At 44.0% G+C, this 20479-nt stretch overlaps 2 protein-coding genes across 11 annotated transcripts in view; one reads left to right on the top strand and one right to left on the bottom strand.

Annotated features, from left to right (window-relative positions):
- Positions 1 to 15642, top strand: part of LOC123491382 (myocyte-specific enhancer factor 2D homolog) — a 33279-nt gene extending 17637 nt beyond the window's left edge. The window contains exons 4-13 of one of the 9 annotated variants that reach the window (XM_045221945.1): positions 218 to 355; positions 636 to 849; positions 1033 to 1089; positions 3225 to 3406; positions 5958 to 5987; positions 6865 to 6991; positions 9913 to 10069; positions 10743 to 10811; positions 11388 to 11435; positions 12043 to 15642. In XM_045221945.1, the coding sequence (XP_045077880.1) occupies positions 218 to 355; positions 636 to 849; positions 1033 to 1089; positions 3225 to 3406; positions 5958 to 5987; positions 6865 to 6991; positions 9913 to 10069; positions 10743 to 10811; positions 11388 to 11435; positions 12043 to 12502 (1482 nt within the window). In that variant the 3' untranslated portion in view covers positions 12503 to 15642. Of the gene's footprint in view, positions 1 to 217; positions 362 to 635; positions 850 to 1032; positions 1090 to 3224; positions 3407 to 5957; positions 5988 to 6864; positions 6992 to 9912; positions 10070 to 10742; positions 10812 to 11387 lie in introns of all 9 variants that reach the window. The other 8 variants (XM_045221944.1, XM_045221947.1, XM_045221946.1 and 5 more) reach the window with 8 other exon arrangements.
- Positions 15643 to 15725: 83 nt separating this feature from the next.
- On the bottom strand, positions 15726 to 20055 carry tmem79a (transmembrane protein 79a). Of its 2 annotated transcripts, XR_006661310.1 has the most exons (5): positions 19647 to 20055; positions 18590 to 18778; positions 18111 to 18339; positions 16598 to 17264; positions 15726 to 16504 (listed from the first exon to the last, which is right to left on the bottom strand). XR_006661310.1 is itself a non-coding variant. In XM_045221955.1 (4 exons), exons 1-4 carry the CDS (start codon positions 19954 to 19956, stop codon positions 17072 to 17074), a joined length of 921 nt encoding a protein of 306 aa, XP_045077890.1. In that variant the 5' UTR covers positions 19957 to 20055; the 3' UTR covers positions 15726 to 17071. The 2 variants fall into 2 exon arrangements, 1 of the variants encoding a protein (XP_045077890.1); XM_045221955.1 differs by having other exon boundaries at positions 15726 to 17264.
- Between the last annotated feature and the right edge of the window lie 424 nt (positions 20056 to 20479).

Raw genomic sequence — 20479 nt, 5'->3', positions numbered from 1 at the left:
TGACAATGATCATTTAAAGTTGGCTATACAACACAACCGATCTGGAACCAGGCTATCGCACAAATGTACCTTGAAATTGTTGTGGTTTCCGTTTTCCTCCCTCGGACGCATATTGAACTATACGGCTCGAGTGTACTTGTTCATATTCAGCCAGACTCACCTCCACCTCCCATCCTTTCTTATCTCCTGCCACTCTTTTTTTATCCTGTCTTCACAGACGTTGCGAAAGAAAGGCTTCAACGGTTGTGAAAGTCCCGAGCCGGACGGAGAGGACTCCATCGACCAGAGCCCCCTGAACGACGACAAATACCGCAAGACCACCGAAGACCTAGACATCCTCTTCAAGCGCTACGGCGTAAGTGTAAGCATCTCTCTCTTTCTCACCATCTCCCCCAATCTAAAAAACCCTTGCCCTTAGCTAGCCACTATCCCCTAGTACAGGTGATAGTACTGGGATAGGTCAAATAAGTGCACTGGCTGGTGGTACTCAGAAGTTTGAGAAACACTGCCCTATATGGTGAAAGCTCCCCTTCACCTAGAGCAGTTTGATGCTGCTATTCTTCCGTTGTCTGCTTATCAAAAGTCAAGAGACCTGAAACGATGTTGGAAAGTGCTAACTATCAATTCTCTTTCAGTCTGCGGTTCCGCCCTCCACATTCTCCATGCCTGTCACCGTCCAAGCCTCTAATCAAAACACATTGCAATTCAGTAACCCTGGCAACGCCATGGTGACCACCTCCTACGTGACGTCGTCATCGCTCTCCGACAACCACCACCTGTCGTCCCAGCAACCGGCGCTCCAGAGAAACACAGTGTCTCCTGGGTTGACACGGCGACCGGCCAGTGCAGGTGAGCGAAAGAGCGGGACGGCCTTCTTTCCAAGTGTATTTCCAAATACATTCCAATATTCAATTACTTGTATTTTCAAAAAATGTATATCTGAATACTTATAATGTATGTGAAAGTAATTTAAAAACATTTTAATTCAGTGTCCTGCTAGTAGGAGTGTTCATATTTTCCTTGCTTCACCAGGTGCTATGCTCGGCGGTGACCTTAACAACTCAAATGGAGGATGCCCAAGTCCAGTCTGTGAGTAACCTTATGACAGACTACTCTATAATACCACTGCTACTGACAATACTACGCTCATGGACAGTGAATGTGTTAAGAAATGGGTGTACTCAGTGAAAAAGGGCAAATTAATCCAACATTTTAGGTGTTATACAGAAAAATTTCCGCACTATGATTTGCTCCCACAGTGATTTATTGAGACGCTCAAATGACAGAACTTTTCCAAATGTCTCAATAAATATCAGCATATTAAAGATGCGGACGTTGCTTTTTTCAAGAAAAGGGCCTGCTGAAAGAATGTGAAAAATGTTTTATGCTTGTCACATTGCCAAGAGCAATCATATACTCCATCCAGAGTCCAGGTCCTTAGTAGTTCCTCTCCATCTCTTCCTATCTTCTTTGCCATTACTGTCCCACTATTACTGAGACTGCCCCGGATCATCTGGGAATGTCTCCAGTGACGTCAGCTGGCGTCCCTAGCACTTGCCTGGATAGACACCAGAGCAATGTGGGAGCCAGGCGGAGAGAGGGACCCAGAAGGTTCAGGTGTCAACCCTCCCTTGGGGAGAAACCAAATATAGCCCCAGGCTTTTGGCGAGAGGGGGAGACCTAGTGTTAAGAAGGCTTGAAGCACGCAATCCAGGGATAGCTGAGATTATGATGTAAAGACATTTTGTCACGTATCATATCATGTGACACGACATGTTTTTCTGTGTACTCTGAATGTACTTTTTGCTGTGGAATGTACACATTTCCTCACGGCTCACGAGCAATGCAAGCTGAGGACGGGCACTTTTTTTTCATTTAAAACATTGTTTGTCATTGAGTTGCATGTTGGGAGCACATCAGGGGTGTCTGTTGTCCCCCAACCAGTGGTGTAGTGCTATTATAATTTTTTTGGGGTGTGGGAGAACAAAAGAAATGTATGCTGTCATAATTTCTCAAAGTTTGTACTGACTGATGTAGCCTATTGAATATCATTATAGAATATGCAGAAAATGCATCCTCCAATTGCAACGTCTGCCTATGCCTATTGTCTCAATATTTATTTATTTTCTTTCTCCCCAATTTCGATCTTGTCTCATCGCTGCAACTCCCCAACGGGCTCGGGAGGCGAAGGTCGAGTCATGCGTCCTCCGAAACATGACCCAGCAAACCGCGCTTCTTAACACTCGCCTGCTTAACCCGGAAGCCAGCCGCACCAATGTGTCGGAGGAAACACAGCTCAACTGACGACCGAGGTCAGCCTGCGCGATGAGCCAAGTAAAGCCCCCCAAACCCTCCCCTAACCCAGATGACGCTGGGCCAATTGTGCGCCTCCCTATGGGACTCCCGATCACGGCCGATTGTGATACAGCCCGGGATCAAAATGTTATATTTTTAATACAAATAGGAAATCATCACTGTCAATCATGAATGATAATTCTTCACGTTTTACAGGTGACTATTGGGACTATTCAGCTTCAGTGAGTAACCATCCTAAAAGCGCATAAGAAATGACTGAGAAAGTGTTTTTGGTGTAAAGTAATATAGGCTTACTATGCTATATGCTATTATATTCGGTTCTGCTATGTAAAATACGAATTAATCATTAGGCGCATGTGATCTTGTAAGACAGACACTCGGACAGTAGGGCGAGTTCATTAATTGTGTCGTAGCCTACCTGAGCCCCAAGTCCATAGAAAACTGTTTTGAGGACAGACATTTTAGCAACTCCTTGTATAGTTTTCTGTCTGCTCTGGCAGCACTACAACCCTGCCCCATCAACATTTTCCCTGTCATAGTGGAGGCATTTTTATAATTATATATAAATACATTTTCCCCTGGTGTTTCTTGGTGTATTTCCCCCCCCCCAAATTCCTGCATCATTCAGATTATCACATTGCACAAAAAAAGACCTGTCCCAAGAAGGCAGCCCCCCTCCCTCATCTAATTTCCTCTGTGACCACATATAGTTGAAGGATAGATTAGAAAATGGGTCTGTGCTGTATGTCAAATAAGCTACTTTCAGATCAGTGATCATGAAATAAAGGACTATTAGCCTCTGAGGTTCCATCTTCTAAATACACTAAACAATTCCTGCTGTGCCTAGGTGTTGATTTACCTGCACGTGTTTTGTAATTTATCTCGCTACCTTCCTTTTTCCCCTCCAGCTAACGGATACATCAGTGCCAGGGCCTCCCCGGGCCTCCTCTCTATCTCCAATGGCAACAGCCTGGGGAAAGTAGTCCCGGCCAAGTCCCCGCCCCCACCTCAGAGCCCACAGATGGTCAACAACCGCAAGCCAGACCTCCGGGTAATCACCTCTCAGGGCGGGAAGAGTCTGATGCAGATGGTGAGCTCAACCAGGCCGAACCACTAACCAAGTTCAATCAGAACCAGGCCAAACCAGGTCTAACCAGAGCCAACCAGGCTTTACCAGACTAAATGGGACCTGTCTGTGTTTTGTCAACTTTAATTGCATCAAAATAATAATTGATGCGGGTTGTGGCTGTTCCCGTTCCACAAACTCGTTGACACTTATTATGCACATGGTCATCTCAGTTTCGTAGCAAGAGTGAAATCTAGTATGGACATTGGAGTTGTATTTAATATTTGTGCCTCCACCAAAACCCCCAGATTGTCAAAACACAACCTGTGCAATCTAGAATAAGCAAAGGTTATAAAAACATATTATATTCAACACTATAATATATCAGTAATATACAGTCGTGGTCAAAAGTTTTGAGAATGACACAAATATTAATTTTCACAAAGTCTGCTGCCTCAGTTTTTATGATGTCAATTTGCATATACTCCAGAATGTTATGAAGAGTGATGAGATGAATTGCAAAGTCCCTCTTTGCCATGAAAATGAACTTAATCCCAAAAAAACATTTCCACTGCATTTCAGCCCTGCCACAAAAGGACCAGCTGACATCATGTCAGTAATTCTCTCGTTAACACAAGTGAGAGTGTTGACGAGGACAAGGCTGGAGATCACTCTGTCATGCTGATTGAGTTAGAATAACAGACTGGAAGCTTTAAAAGGAGGGTGGTGCTTGAAATCATTGTTCTTCCTCTGTTAACCATGGTTACCTGCAAGGAAACACGTGCCCTCATCATTGCTTTGCACAAAAAGGGCTTCACAGGCAAGGATATTGCTGCTAGTAAGATTGCACCTAAACAACCATTTATCGGATTACCAAGAACTTCAAGGAGAGAGGTTCAATTGTTGTGAAGAAGGCTTCAGGACGCCCAAGAAGGTCCAGCAAGCGCCAGGACCGTCTCCTAAAGTTGATTCAGTTGCGGGATCGGGGCACCACCAGTGCAGAACTTGCTCAGGAATGGCAGCAGGCAGGTGCGAGTGCATCTGCACGCACAGTGAGGCGAAGACTTTTGGAGGATGGCCTGGTGTCAAGAAGGGCAGCGAGGAAGCCACTTCTCTCCAGGAAAAACATCAGGGACAGACTGATATTCTGCAAAAGGTACAGGGATTGGACTGCTGAGGACTGGGGTAAAGTCATTTTCTCTGATGAATTCCCTTTCCGATTGTTTGGGGCATCCGGAAAACACCTTGTCCGGAGAAGACAAGGTGAGCGCTACCATCAGTCCTGTGTCATGCCAACAGTAAAGCATCCTGAGATCATTCATGTGTGGGGTTGCTTCTCAGCCAAGGGAGTGGGCTCAATCACAATTTTGCCTAAGAACACAGCCATGAATAAAGAATGGTACCAACACATCCTCCGAGAGCAACTTCTCCCAACCATCCAAGAACAGTTTGGTGACAAACAATGCCTTTTCCAGCATAATGGAGCACCTTGCCATAAGGCAAAAGTGATAACTAAGTGGCTCAGGGAACAAAACATCGACATTTTGGGTCCATGGCCAGGAAACTCCCCAGACCTTAATCCCATTTGAGAACTTGTGGTCAATCCTAAAGAGGCAGGTGGACAAACAAAAACCCACAAATTCTGACAAACTCCAAGCATTGATTATGCAAGAATGGGCTGCCATCAGTCAGGATGTGGCCCAGAAGTTAATTGACAGCATGCCAGGGCGGATTGCAGAGGTCAACACTGCAAATATTGACTCTTTGCATAAACTTAATGTAATTGTCAATAAAAGCCTTTGACACTTATGGAATGCTTGTAATTATACTTCAGTATACCATAGTAACATCTGACAAAAATATCTAAAAACACTGAAGCAGCAAACTTTGTGAAGACCAATACTTGTGTTATTCTCAAAACTTATGATCACGACTGTACACTGAGTGTACAAAACATTAGGAACACCTTCCTAATATTGAGTTGCACAGCCTCAATTCGCCGGTGCATGGACTACAAGGTGTTAAGCGTTCCACAGGGATGCTGGCCCATGTTGATTCCAATGCTTCCCACAGTTGTGTCAAGTTGGCTGGATGTCCTTTGGGTGGTGGACCATTCTTGATATACACAAGCGTGAAAAACCCAGCAGCGTTGCAGTTCTTGACACACTCAAACCAGTGCGCCTGGCACCTACTACCATACCCCGGCACTTCAATATTTCATCCTCTGAATGGCACACATACACAATCCATGTCTCAATTGTCTCAAGGCTTAAATCCTTCTTTAACCTGTATCCTCCCCTTCATCTACACTGATTTGAAGTGGATTTAACAAGTGACATCAATAAGGGATCATAACATTCACCTGGTCAGTCTATGTCATGGAAAGAGCAGGTGTTTCTAATGTTTTGTACACTCAGTGTAGTATCATTGACAAACAGGACCTTTTCCTCTCTATGTTCACGGTCTTCTGTCCAGCATGACCTTTAGTCATAGGTCGGTGGTGAATAGAGATGAATGTATTTGGGTTCAGAGACAGGTCAGTGGCGTAATTATTTCCGCTCCCGCCCCATTGCAGACAGATGATGAGCTGGAGATGGTGAATGAGGTGAATTTTTCTGTCCTGTCACTCGCATGTGTCTATGACTGTTGACCTTCCCCCTCCATTCACATGGTCACAAGTGTGCAATGCAATGCCCATGAGTGTGTCATTTAAGGCCGAAGTATAGATATTATTTTTGTCTTTGGTCCAATGGCATGTGGTGGTATGGTCATGAGTTTTTGGTCGCCACCTGACTGCATGTGGTTTTAGGGTCGTAGTTATGTGATTCCAGCATGATTGCAAATAGTCCTACAACTATGATCAGTTGCTGTATTTAAGGTGAAAATAAAGATGCTTTCAAGCAATGCTAGCATCTATCAGTGGGAATGTTAGCAGCATCTTTGGGCGATGGTCGCCACACACTTCACTTGGATCATCTTCATCGTTTGCCGGCCCATTTTCTTCCATCAACCCTGACACCATTGGACAGCATGATGGGTGTCATTTCACTTGGCAGTTTGTTGCCACCACCATCTTGTAGCACGTTCCCTGTCCATCTGGAAACTGCATGGGGTTACCCAAACATTGAATGGCATACATTTAAAGAGAGAGTTCACTTTTTGAAGTAAGCTTATTTCCAACAAAAAAAGTGAACTATACCTTTAAGGCTCACTCACATTCACCTGGCAATGCCACCACAACTATTATGTGTGTTGATGCATGATGTCAAAAGATGTCTCCCGATAGCACCTCCACCTAATACGAGATACATTTTGAAGTCATGAATCCAACCGTATCAACATTTTGACCTTTTGATCATGTCAAAAGTTCCATTCATTGAATACGCAGGGGTTTTAAACATGTCACTCATTTCTGTCCAACACCAAGGTTTAAATTCTTTGTTTATTTGGTCTAAAATGTTCCCTCTCACCTTTCTTCCCAGAATGCCCAGCGTTTGGCCGGCGCACAAGTGGCCCAGGCGCTCACCACGCCGGTGGTCTCCGTGACAACGCCCAGCCTCCTGGCGCAGGGGCTGCCCTTCTCCGCCATGCCGACAGCTTACAACACAGGTTACCTGAAGCATGAGCAGATTGCTACAAATGCTTATACACTGAACAAAAATATAAACGCAACATGTAAAGTGTTGGTCCCATGTTTCATGATCTGAAATAAAAGATCCCAGAAATGTTCCATACGCACAAAAAGCTTATTTCTCTGAAATGTTTTTAAATCAAGAAGCTGATTAAACAGCATGATCATTACACAGGTGCACCTTGTGCTGGGGACAGTGAAAGGCCACTCTATAATGTGCAGTACGTCTAACCGGCCAACCGCAGACCATGTGTATGGTGTTGTGTGGGCGAACGGTTTGTTGATGTCATCGTTGTGAACAGAGTGCCCCATGGTGGGGTTATGGTACGGGCAGGCATAAGCTATGGACAACGAACACAATTGCATTTTATCGATGGCAATTTGAATGCACAGAGATACCGTGATGAGATCCTGAGGCCCATTGTCGTGCCATTCATCCGCCGCCATCACCTCATGTTTCAGCATGATAATGCATGTCCCCATGTCGCAAGGATCTATACACAATTCCTGGAAGCTGAAAATGTCCCAGTTCTTACATGGCCTGCATACTTACCAGACATGTCACCCATTGAGCATGTTTGGGATGCTCTGGATCAACGTGTATGACAGCGTATTCCAGTTTCCGCTAATGTCCAGCAACTTCACACAGCCATTGAAGAGTGGGACAACATTCCACAGGCCACAATCAACAGCCTGATCAACTCTATGCGAAGGAGATGTCGCGCTGCATGAGGCAAATGGTGGTCACACCAGATAGTGACTGGTTTTCTGATCCACGCCCCTACATAAAAATAAAAAAAAATAATGTGACCAACAGATGCATATCTGTATTCCCAGTCATGAGAAATCTATAGATTAGTGCCTAATGAATTGATTTCAATTGACTGATTTCCTTATATGAACTGTAACTCAGTAAAATCTTTGAAATTGTTGTATGTTGCTTTAATATTTTTGTTCAGTATACATGCTTGTATTGTATATACTGCACAGACACTGTAGTTCAGGCTTGCACAACTCTGGCCCTCGAGTTCTGCAGTCCTTCTGGTTTTCATTTATCCCTGATACTTGATGTTACTGGAAATCAGTTGTTTCAGAGTGGCGGAGTAACAAACAGTGAGTAACAAACAGCTGCAAAATGCACCATAGCTGCACTAGTGTGTAGAGAGTTTTAGAGTTCCTATATACAGTCAGGCCATAAGTATTTGGACAGTGACACAATTTGCATAATTTTGGCTCTGTACGCCACCACAATGGATTTGAAATAAAACAATCAAGATGTGCTTTAAGTGTAGACTTTCATCTTTCATTTAAGGGTTTTGTCCAAATTATTGTATGAACCGTGTAGGAATTACAACCATTTTTATACATAGCCCACAATTTTAGGGGCTCAAAAGTAATTGGACAAACTAACAATCATAAATTAAATTGTGAGTTTTAATACTTGGTTGCAAATCCTTTGCAGTCAATGACTGCCTGAAGTCTGGAACCCATAGACATCACCAGATGCTGGGTTTCTTCCCTGGTGATGCTCTGCCAGGCCTTTACTGCAGCTGTCTTCAGTTCCTGCTTGTTCTTAGGGCGTTTTGCCTTCAGCAAGTGAAATGCATGCTCAATTGGATTCAGGTCAGGTGATTGACTTTGCCATTGCAGAACATTCTACTTCTTTGCCTTTAAGTATTGGGTTGCTTTCACAGTATGCTTCGGGTCATTGTCCATCTGCACTGTGAAGCACTGTCCAATGAGTTTTGAAGCATTTGGCTGAATCTGAGCAGATAATAGAGCCCTAAACACTTCAGAATTCATCCTGCTGCTTTTGTCAGCAGTCACATCATCAATAAATACAAGGGAACCCGTTCCATTGGCAGCCATACATGCCCACGCCATAACACTACCTCCACCATGTTTCACAGATGAGGTGGTATGCTTCGGATCATGAGCAGTTCCTTCCCTTCTCCATACTCTTCTCTTCCCATCATTCTGGTACAAGTTGATCTTTGTCTCATCTGTCCAAAGGATGTTGTTCCAGAACTGTACAGGCTTTTTTAGATGTTTTTTGGCTAACTCTAATCTGGTCTTCCTGTTTTGAGGCTTACCAATGGTTTACATCTTGTGGTAAACCCTCTGTATTTACTCTGGTGAAGTCTTCTCTTGATTGTTGACTTTGACACAGATAGGCCTACCTCCTGGAGTGTTCTTGATCTGGCCAACTGTTGTGAAGGGGTTTTTCTTCACCAGGGAAATAATTATTCTGACATCCACCACAGTTGTTTTCCGTGGTTTTCTGGGCCTTTTGGTGTTCCTGAGCTCACCAGTGCGTTCTTTCTTTTTAAGAATGTACCAAATAGTTGATTTGACCACACCTAATGTTTTTGCTATCTCTCTGATGGGTTGTTTAGATTTTTCAGCCTAATGATGGCTTGCTTCACTGGCAGTGACAGCTCTTTGGACTTCATATTGAGGGTTAACAGCAACAGATTCCAAATGCAAATGCCACACTTGAAATCAACTCTAGACCTCTTATCTGCTTACTTGTAAATGAACTAATGAGGGACTAACACACACCTGGCCATGGAACAGCTGAGCAGCCAATTGTCCAATTACTTTTGGTCCCTTAAAAAGGGGGGGACCACATATAAAAAGTGCTGTAATTCCTACACCGTTAACCCGATTTGGATGTAAATACCCTCAAATTAAAGCTGAAAGTCTGCACCTTCAGCTCATTCATTATTTGATTTCAACTCCAATATGCTGTGGTAGACAGCTAAAAAAATAATAACTTGGTCAATGTCCAAATATTTATGGACCTGACTGTAGATGAAGTTTGATGAATTTAAACATTACAGAACACAAAAGGAAATTAATGTGGAACCATTTTCCCTCTGTCTTTCGCCTCCCTCAGAATACCAGCTGACGAGCGCTGACATCACCGCTCTCCATGCCTTGGCGTCACCAGGCGGCTTGCTGCAAGGCAACGTGTCGTGGCAACAGTCTTTATCCCAGCAGCAGCAGCAGCAACAACAACAACAACTTAGTCTGGCGTCGCTTAGCAACTTGGTGTAAGTCCATCCTTGCATTGCCTACAAACCAATTGATGACTGTTGACCTGTCCATCAAAACACTATGCGACTGGCCATTCCTATCATGAAGCATTGTGTCCCCATGTCATTTGTAGCTGCAAGCAATTCACATCCTTTAGATGGGGTCTGTGAATTGGTGTCACCGACATATGCCACGCAGATCCTTTTCTTCTTAAAGCACCATCGTTTTTTTTTTTTTAGGGATGCGACTTAATACTGGATTTGATTTAAGCTTATATACTGATAAAATACCTAATTATCTTAGGTCAGATCCCAGGTATTCCTTTCCTCACACAGGGCATCAATATGGACGGTTGTGTTATGCTGCGTTTTGACTCCACACACAGCTTTACGACGGCAGCACCTAGTAGCGTAGTTGCTTAGAACCTCCAAAGCTGCTAACAGGCGGGTCTTCAAGGCCCGAAAGAGAAAAGTCACAGTTTTGTATCGAACGGCAGAGGTCAAAGGTCAAAATGGATCCCACTGCTAGCACCAATACCGTCCCGCCCCGCCTCCCCCAACCCAGCCCAGCCAAATCTTCAGGTGGTCAATTGATCCAAATAATAGAGGTCCAAGGTCAAAATGGCCACCGTGTACACACACTCAGCCTCAGTAGTCTGTGTGACTGAGTGTTATTTCCTCTTGTCCACAGCATGTGGGGCATGGACAAACAGAGCGGGGACCTGTCTAGCCAGATCTCCAGTCTGGCGGCCAATCTGAGGTGAATGTCTTTGCCGAGGTGTTAAGTGTACCTTCGGGTGGATGGGGACTGTTCTCTATTTGATGTTTTCCTTCCTTAAGAGAACACAGACCCCTTTTCAGAATTTTTTTATTTAGGACAATGCAAATTATACTTACAAACACACGCAAAGTCTTATTATAAAGGGAGGGAGTTGTCCTTTCCAGAGGTTGACATATTAGCATTAACCACAGGGGGGCACAAAGGCTTGCACTAACTATGAATCAGCAACAGACTGTCCAGAGACCACTTAAGAAAATCATGAAATATTATTTACCGCTCCTGAAAATGTGATGGTCACAGCTCTTATTTTGTTATGCTTCTTCTATATTTGAAGAAATGGGATTGGGCACAACTTCAATCTATTTATGATCTATCTATTCCTAACATATACATATTTCCATAAATGTATTATGATATCCATCTATTCCTGTTTACATTGCTTTATAGATGGATCGGTAGATTGATGAATACTCATATACACCTTCTTTCACATACATAGCTACATACTCTGTAATTTTATTTTGCAAGTGCTCCAATGTTTCTTTCTCCCCACAGCGCCTCGCAGTCCAACCTCCTCTTGGGTAGAGATGAGTGGTTGGGCCGGTACTGTATTTCTCCATACTGTGTAATGTCTGTGCGCTTTTGGCTGCCCCGGCATGTCAATTCTGTGGTGGTGATTTCCACCTTTTCTAAAACAGGTGTAAGGTTGCAAAATTCCGGAAACTTTACCAAAATTCCCAGGTTTTTCAGAAATTCTGGAACCGGGAATCCTCCAACTGGGATCTCTGAAAAACCCAGTTTCTGGATTCTTGTTTTTCCATAGCCTCCATGATCCCTTGCCAAATCACCCCTTCATACACAGACAATTTCATGCTTTTCTAATGCTGTCGGCCTGTTTTGTATGGATTTTGGGAGCTTGAGGGTTACTTTTACTTGTGAATTGCTTGGAATGGATTTGATCATCGATTCAAAATGGTGTTGCTACTACTATGCCTTGTTGGTGCTCTGTCTTGTGATTAGGGGTTGCCTCCAAAACTTCACATCAGAAACCTGTCACTATGCTTGTATTGCAATACATTGTAATTGTCAAGTGAAACTGACTCTCACCCATCCTGTTTTCCTTCTCTTTCTCTTAATTTCCATCTCTGTGCTTAATCTTTGTCCATCTTTCCCCTCCCCTCTCCTGCACTTCTCTCTCGCCGACGCTCAGGCCGGTGGGGCACATACCTCAGGGCACCATGCTGACTGTCAACACCAACTCCAACATGAGCATCAAGTCTGAGCCCATCTCGCCTGGCCGAGACCGCGGCTCCCCGTGCCCCCCGCCGTCCTCCACCCCGTCCTTCTCCGGAGGGGGCGTCCAGACGGCCGCACCTCCTCCTCAGTACCCTGGTTCCCTGCTGTGCCTGGAGCCCCCAACCGGCCGTTCCACCGCCGACAGCCTCAGCAGCAACGGCAGCTCCTACGAGGGCAACGACCACGACGACCCTGCGGCAGGCGGCAGAGGAGGAAGAGGCATCGGCGGTAGTGCAGCGGGCAACACGGGCAACCCTGGCCGTTCCCTGCCCCCTGAATTCAGCCCCTCGATGGAGCTCCTGCGGGCCCAGAATGAGGCGGAGCAGGAGGGAGCCAACATCAAACGCATGCGACTCGACGCGTGGGTCACATAGAGGCCATGGCGCCAACGTCATCGACCCCTGAAGCACCACGAACACAGACCCCCTCCCCCAACCCCCCCGCCATTTGCCACCACCACACAACCCCCTCTTCCCTGCCTCCATAACAAAGAATTTACAACCACCTACCCAGCTCCCCAGGACTCAAAGCAGAGACAGAAATGTATGTGCTTTTGCTCCACCTGAGGGGAGGATGGTATAGTGTGCGGTTGGATTTTGTATGGGGCTGCGCATTGAATATGGGCGCTCAAAGAATCTCGACGCTGTCCCGCTCAAATTGAGTTTGTGTTTTTTGTGGGAATTGACACTTGTGCCACCAGGACGATAAGAAGATAATGGTTGGATTTAAAATAGAACATATTCTCCTAAACGTTTTGACTGCTCATTGCTGTTTATACCAGACATAAAAGTGAATCTAGAGTCGGTAGTCGACACAGTCACGTATTTAATTTGAGCACGACTGTATCGTTAACAGTATGACGGACGGCTTTTGCTGTGTTTTCTTGACACAAGTGCTGGTTGTTTTCACCGTGGGACTTTCTGCCATATTGACTCTTCAGTTCTGTTGTTAGATATCATTTGCAGTTAGCACTGTCTGCTTCAGAAAGCACCCCTTCAAAATGCACTTTGGGAATTACTCTGTTTTGACAAGCACTGCTTGCAAAGATTGCTGGCTCAGCTTCATCGGTGGCACTGAGCGAAGAGACCCCAGACGGGCAAAAATAGATGTCCGGTTGGTCAGGGATACACAGGAATGGATCCCACCGCTGCCACCAATTTCCAACACCCCAGCCAAAGCCTCAGGTGGCACTCTGTGGTCAACTGGCACTGTCAGCCAGGGCCAAATCGAGCATCTTACCAGAGTGCCGATATCAACCTCTTTTCCTAAATGCCAAATGCCTCGGACGTGGTACAGGGACACTGAAGAATATTGTTCAGTTATTATGACTGACAACCTCCATGAAACAGTAAAAAACACTCATAGCCTTTGATTCTGTTCTCAATAGCTCTATGCTCAGATGTATTTTGAGTAATCACCTGTGTTTCCTTTCTGATTTTGAAGGAATTGTTGCAACATAAATTAGGCTAGATGCTGAGAGACATGTCACAGGACTTCTAAAGGCTCATTCTACTAGTAGAAAACCTCAATGCAATGCATATTTTAAGTTTGTTTTGGACTTCTGGTTGCTCTCTTTAGGGAAGTATTTGGTCTTGGCATTTTGGACACATTCATAAAGGTTAGAACTGTTTAACTGTAGTTTTGGGGAATTAAGAGTAATACTTTGTATACAATCGCCCATTATACAAAAGTGTTTGATGTTCCTTTAGCTTTCTGCAGCTCTTTGCAATGTTTCAAAAGAGCTGTTTCAGCAGAATTCAAAAATACATATTCTATATTTCTATAGCTTCAGTTGGCAGCAAAGCAGTAGGCTTTTCAATACAGCCAATGTGTGTACATATGAATATATTTGCATAGACTTTGCTAGGTATCCCTAAAACAAGCAATGTGTTCATTCTCAGTGGATCTGTTTGCATATGAGTGTGGTTGTGATATGTTTCGAGCTACGATGCAGGAGTCCTGCCGCAGTATCCGCTGACTTTGTTTCAGTAACCTGTATAATGCTAGTGTTGGTGGTGTGCACTTTCTGTCTCACTCTTGAGGCCTGCTTGGCTGCGGTGTCAACATGTCCTTTGACCTCACGCTCTGAACCCAATCCCCAAAGTCAAATGATAGACCACTATAACATAAGTTATAGAAATGAAATGGATTGGACTATTAAAGTAGTACAATTGCATTGAATCATGGTATTTTGTCTTAAAATGATCAGACTTCGTGAACTACAGTATACATTGTCAGGTTGAGCGAAAACGAACGCTACTTAATTTAAAGTAATTTGCCGATTGGAAATCACATTTAATCCCATGTCTCATGAAATCATGTTTTCATATGCTTAACACTCTGCCGTGAGCTATGTCTAATGGAGTTGTCCTATTTGACACAATGTAAGAAGGTGGTGTTGATTTCTATAAAAGTAACTACTGTACATTATGCAACACAGATTTAGTTTCATTGCCTGCTCAGGGTATCCCAGGGTTCAGTGCGTATGGCTGGCACCAGTGACTTATCTAGTGGGGTGCAACGTTGCAGATAGAAATGTAATGTCTAGAACGGACAACCATGCCCAATTCTTTATGACAAAGGGTTTTCTTTTCTACACGCTACATTTCTATCTAAACTTTTGCGTAGTCACGCCTACTTCAGTCTGAGGGAGAGGTCCCCCTGGTTTGAGACATTTGACACCACACTGATTAGGTTTCAACACCCTGACACTTGCAGGCCACTCATGTACAAAAGGTTATCTTTCCAATCTAGCAATGTAGTCTGAAGACAATCTATAATGTTAAATGAAAAACCTGCACCCTTTTTTTCTTGTGTAAAATGTTTTCTAGATCTTACTATTTTTCAAGTGTTTATTTGTGCTGGTGACAGTTCCATTGTCTTTTATTAATATTATATTATTATGGAGCTGATATTTTTCTGGTATTTTGTGTAGGATATTCAACCTTTTATTTCATCGACCTTTATATACATGATATATATGAAACTGCTTTCCTTTTCTTGAAACAACTTGCTAAAATTGCACGATCAGTTATTGTGACATAGCAAATGCAATGAAGGAAAATACCATTTAAATGCTGCAATACTGATTTAAGATATGAACATTTATTTATGTGGGGGAAACTGAAATTAGCAATTAACCGAATTTGAAAATGTAAATGCATGGGATTGTACGAAACTAAGAAATGCAAATGTTACATACATTTAAAAAAATTGAAATGCATCACAAATGAGTAAGAACCTCAAATGTAGCATAAGAAATACATAAATTATAGCTAATATATTGTGTTCAGTTAGTCTGCTTTGGGTTTTTGTTGTAAAGATTATTTTTGTTTTTGAGAATGATATACATTTTGTGAATATTTTCATATACAATGTATGCACTGATGTTAAAATTCTATACCGCTTTTACAAAAAAGTGTTTGTTGTACCAAAGTATCCAAGTCCCTTAACCTTATCCTTTTTGCGTATGTTTTACCGTATTTTATATATTAAATAGACAAATTGAGTGAAATGGGTATCTGTTGTCTTCTTTTGATGAACTAGCTACTGCCAGTCCCCATCTCATCCCTTGGCTTCATGATGTCATGACATAACTCAGGAGTATTAGCTTTATTATGAGAAACATCACATCATTCCATTAAGCCACATTGAAACACACAAGAATGTCCAAAAGGAATACAACAATTATATCAGCTGGCTGCCATATACAAACAGGACAATGTACTGTATGTGTATTGGTTATGGTACTGTACAGACATAAGGAACATTATTGCGTGTAGACATTAAAGAAAAATCACGATAAAACAATGCATTAAATGGCTCATTGACATCCTACTCTTCATTCCCATCCATTGTGAGAGTATTAAATGCTGTACTAATGTGGAAATGAAATAAATGCAGTAAACATTGCACAGTTGGAAATATATAATTATCAGCATTGATTTTGTTTTATTCCTTCAAAAAAAGGTATAAACTCTGCATTAGGTTTATACTTCAGAAAAGTTGGCACTCAGTTCTTCATAATTGTAAATAATTTGGGGAAAGGCGCCCTCCCCCTCCCCCCTTCAGGATGTACCGTCTAGTGCTGACTAGTCATGTCATAGTGCATTCCGAAACCTTCCAGTGAGGCCCTGGACCTGCCTTCACCAAAGCCAAGAGGTAGGAATAAAACACCAAGGATATACTGCACAAAGTTGTTTTAGGCAACAAACGGAGGAAAATGGACAAACTATCTGGACTTGTCCAATAAGAATGTTAAACATTTTCCGTTGTGTGCCTAATGAACATGACCCAGGACTTACATGTCTTCTTTTATGGATGGTCCTTTCCTCTTTGGCTTATGTATGGCATAAGACACTTCATAGCACACAATCCTTTAATAATAATAATAATAATAATAATAATATGCCATTTAGCAGACGCTTTTATCCAAAGCGACTTACAGTCATGCGTGCATACATTTTTACTTTAATTACACGTAACTTCAATGGGGTAGCTAACTGTTGCATTGTCCATTTTGCTATAAACCACTGCAAATGCAATCCAATATGTTTCAGATGGAGGTGAAATCCAAGCTGATTAACTTGATTATTTTTCCCTCTCTCCTTCCAAATCAACACCATGACAGTTGTGTAGAGCTGAATGGGTACCAACAATATTTCAAACCAACTCTTCAGTAGGGAAAAACATTGGGGAATGTGTGTTATATTGTGGAGAACACACTTGCATCTCTGACATGTAGAGTAAGGAATACATTTCTATCTGCAAGGTTGCACAATGTTTGCCTACTGAGCATGCCCCTGATCTATCAGAAGGCAAAGTGGACATATTCCCATGAAATGTATCCCTATCATATCTAATCTTTTCAGATCTACACAAGTGTCTAGGGACTGGGGGTCCAGTTAGGCTTCAGGATTGGGCATATCTACTCCTCTTCCTCATTAGCCCCACCAACTCTGCCTGGGAGGTGGGGCGGTGGTGGGCGGGGCCACATCAAAGACAGCCCCTTCACTGAGTGATGAGCACACAAAGTAGAGGTTGGCACCCAGCATGGCCAGTATGGGCAGGAAGGAGAGGCCGAAGCCCAACCCCCTCACACTGCTGCCTAGGGACACACACACCCAGTAGATCAGCCTGTAGGGTGAGAGATCGCAACAAGATCAGCCAATTGGGTCACATGAACCCAGTAGTTCAGCCTATAGAAGAAAATACATGGGGCGAGTTCGTTTTGCACGGCCCAGTGCCCGGGTGGGTGGAGATTTCACTTAAGGACCAATGGAATGGTCTAAAATCTGCAAACTGCCCACCCGCGGCACTGGCCATGTTAAACAAACTCGCCCATATTCAGTGAATATTAGTACGCGCTGTCATATTGCCCCAGTCTAAACTTTTAAGGTAGACTACATAGTAATTTAAAGATACTTCCTGCTAACAGAAAACATCAACATTCCAGTCTGCCAAGACAAATTCAAATCTCCCAAAGGCGGGGCAGAATAATAAACGAATACAGAAAGACGAATACCCGATCATTCTACGGGTCAGAGAACATCGAGATAATATACAGAGAACGTATCAAGCGTTTACAAACATTATAAAAGGATAACAATGTTAAGTGAAAGTATGGATCAGTGATAAGGGAATGCGACTACCCACGCACACACACACACCAGGCCCCATCTGCACAACACAACCCATTCTGCACCCACGAAGCAGCATTACCTATCCCTCCACAAAAGCCATGGCCCTTGTTGAGAAAGAGGAACAATGGGCCCGTTTTAGGCTGACTACACTGCAGAGGTATGCCCAATCTCAAAATGTCTGACTATCTAGTGATTCCACGTCGGCTACATCTCTGCTAACTGCAGAGTGAATGCACATAACCAGACACACGCTAATAAACGTGAACATCCAGTGTAGAATGCGCTGCCACCACTGAGGCCGAGTATTGAACATACACAAACACACACATTTCACACTCACCTGCCGAATGCAAAGACGATGGTGAGCAGGGGCACCATCTTGAGCAGGTCCTGGCTGATGTAGGTCGCCATGACGGCCAGCTGCAGGAAGTAGAGCAGGAAGAGGGAGAGCGAGTCGCCCACATAATGCCGGTGCACCGCCACCTCCCGGCTCTCCTCCCCCACCTTGCCCTCGTAAAGGGGCTTTAGGGCGCCATAGTGCAGCCGCGCCACCCCCTGCACCAGCACACCTGGAGAGGGGGTGGGAGGGGAGAGGGAGGAGAGGAGGAAAGGGGGACAGTGCAAGGGAGAGGGTGGGGGTGGGGGGGGAGAGGACGATTGGGAGGTTGAATGAGACAAAAGTGAGGCACAGCAAAGCAATGCATACATGAGTACATTAGCATTGCCAAGAGCAAGAAGTAACACACATTATGAGTCTATTAATCGCTGATAGGCGATAACGCCATATCGCAGCCCAACCCTAATGGTCCACAGTCTTACCTAGCATGATGGGTATGACAGCAAAGAAGGAGCAGCGTAGTGTGTACACCAGCCTGAGAGGGGCGCTGTCCAGTGGCGGGGCATCAAAGGGCAAGAGGGCATAGCCGCCCCACACAAGTAGAGGGAATATAATAGCTGCAGCACCAATGCCCAGGCCAAGTTTCAGAACATCACCGCAACCACACATATCTAAATAACAGAGGAATCTGGGTTCAATTAAACTACAGCCAAACAAGGGGAAAATAGTGTTTTTAAAATAAAAAATATTATTATAATATAATAAAAACAAATTAAGATAAAATATATTTTTTTAAACTACAGACATTTCTTTGGTCGATGACAACAGGAAATATTGTAGACTTCCTCTTACCTCATATTTTACATGACAATTTTCATACCAATATACAGACACATGATAGAGATATACAGTACATTTATATTTTTTTACATTAGTAATTTAGCAGATGCTCTTATCCAGAGCGACATAGTTAGTGCATCGATCTTAACATCGATCTTTACATCATTTAGCAGACACGCTTATCCGGTAGCAATTAGGTTTAAGTACCGTGCTCAAGGGCACATAAACAGATTTTTACCTAGTCGGCTCGGGGATTCGAACCAGCAACCTTTCGGATACTGGCCCAATGCTCTTAACCACTAGGCTACCTGCCGCCCTAGGTGGGAGTGGACAACCACATGTCACAGTCATAGTAACTACATTTTTCCTCAAAGTAGCTATCAGCAAATCAGAGCTAGTAAGGAGGTGGGTGCGCTGTGGGATTATTTTAAATACTCTGTGAAGAGGTAGGGTTTCAGATGTTTCTGAAGATGGGCAGGGACTCTGTTGTCCTAGCTTCAGGGGGAACGGATCAGATAAACAATAATCAGACGGGAATGGATCAGATAAACAATAATGTACCATACATTTTTTGGAAAATTCAACATAATGACAAATGTTTTTTTTATAGTAATGCACTTCAATCCCTGAACTGATTAGAACTGAAATGGAACTGACCCCAATTGACATAAATGGTATTGGTCCGGCACTGGTACATACGTGTGTAGTTGTCCGGCTCCTCTGTCCATTGTGGGTAGTAGTATACTGGTGGGGCTGTATGTGGCTGGGGCTCTAAGAAAGAACTCTTCTCAGTGTCCATCTCCTCATACTGGCTATTTTCGAGCGGGAACTCCTCCCGTTTGCTAGATGGACGCACTATCACTGTCGGAGTGAAGACCTGCGTAGCCTTCTCTGGCATCCAATTCACTGGGCATTCCTCCTCATCTTCATCATCTGCAAGTGAACCATCCCTTTCCTCATCTTGGCCTCCCTCCACCTCCTCATCCGTCCATCTCTCTCCCTCCGGCATGCTCTCTCTCCATTTTGCCTTTCGCTCACTTTCTGGCTGGCTCTCCTGTCCCTCCAGAAGCTCTTGGCTCCCTTCCCTGGTCTCTACCCTCTCCTCCTCCTCCTCCTCCTCCTCCTCCTCCTCCTCCTCCTCCCCTTCAGTCCCCTCTCTCTCGGACGCTACACTTCCTTTCTCTCCCTCTCGCTCCATCTCTCGGTCTCCCGGCCACGGCAAACTGCTAGGCTCCAAGGCAGCTGAGCTGGTTTCCTCTTTCTCCTCCTTCTCTTGCTTCTCATCCTCTTCCCCCTTCTCTTCTTCCATCCTCCTGTGCTCTAGGCCCTGTTGTTCCGATCCAGGTGTTTGGGGTCCTGCAGCAGTAGACCCACTGGTTGTAGAAGGCCCTCCAGCTCTGTCTTCACCTGGCTCTGGGTTTAAAGTCAGATGCTCTGACACCACTGTTTCTCTGCCTGTCTCTGTCTGTATGATATTCCTGTCTAGGCTATGTGTTGTGAGTGCAATTATTGGCCCGTCTGTCTGTCTGCAA

The sequence above is a fragment of the Coregonus clupeaformis genome, chromosome 8 (assembly GCF_020615455.1).
Source record: "Coregonus clupeaformis isolate EN_2021a chromosome 8, ASM2061545v1, whole genome shotgun sequence".
Taxonomy (NCBI): Eukaryota; Metazoa; Chordata; class Actinopteri; order Salmoniformes; family Salmonidae; genus Coregonus; species Coregonus clupeaformis.
This window is presented reverse-complemented; position numbering and strand designations above follow the sequence as displayed.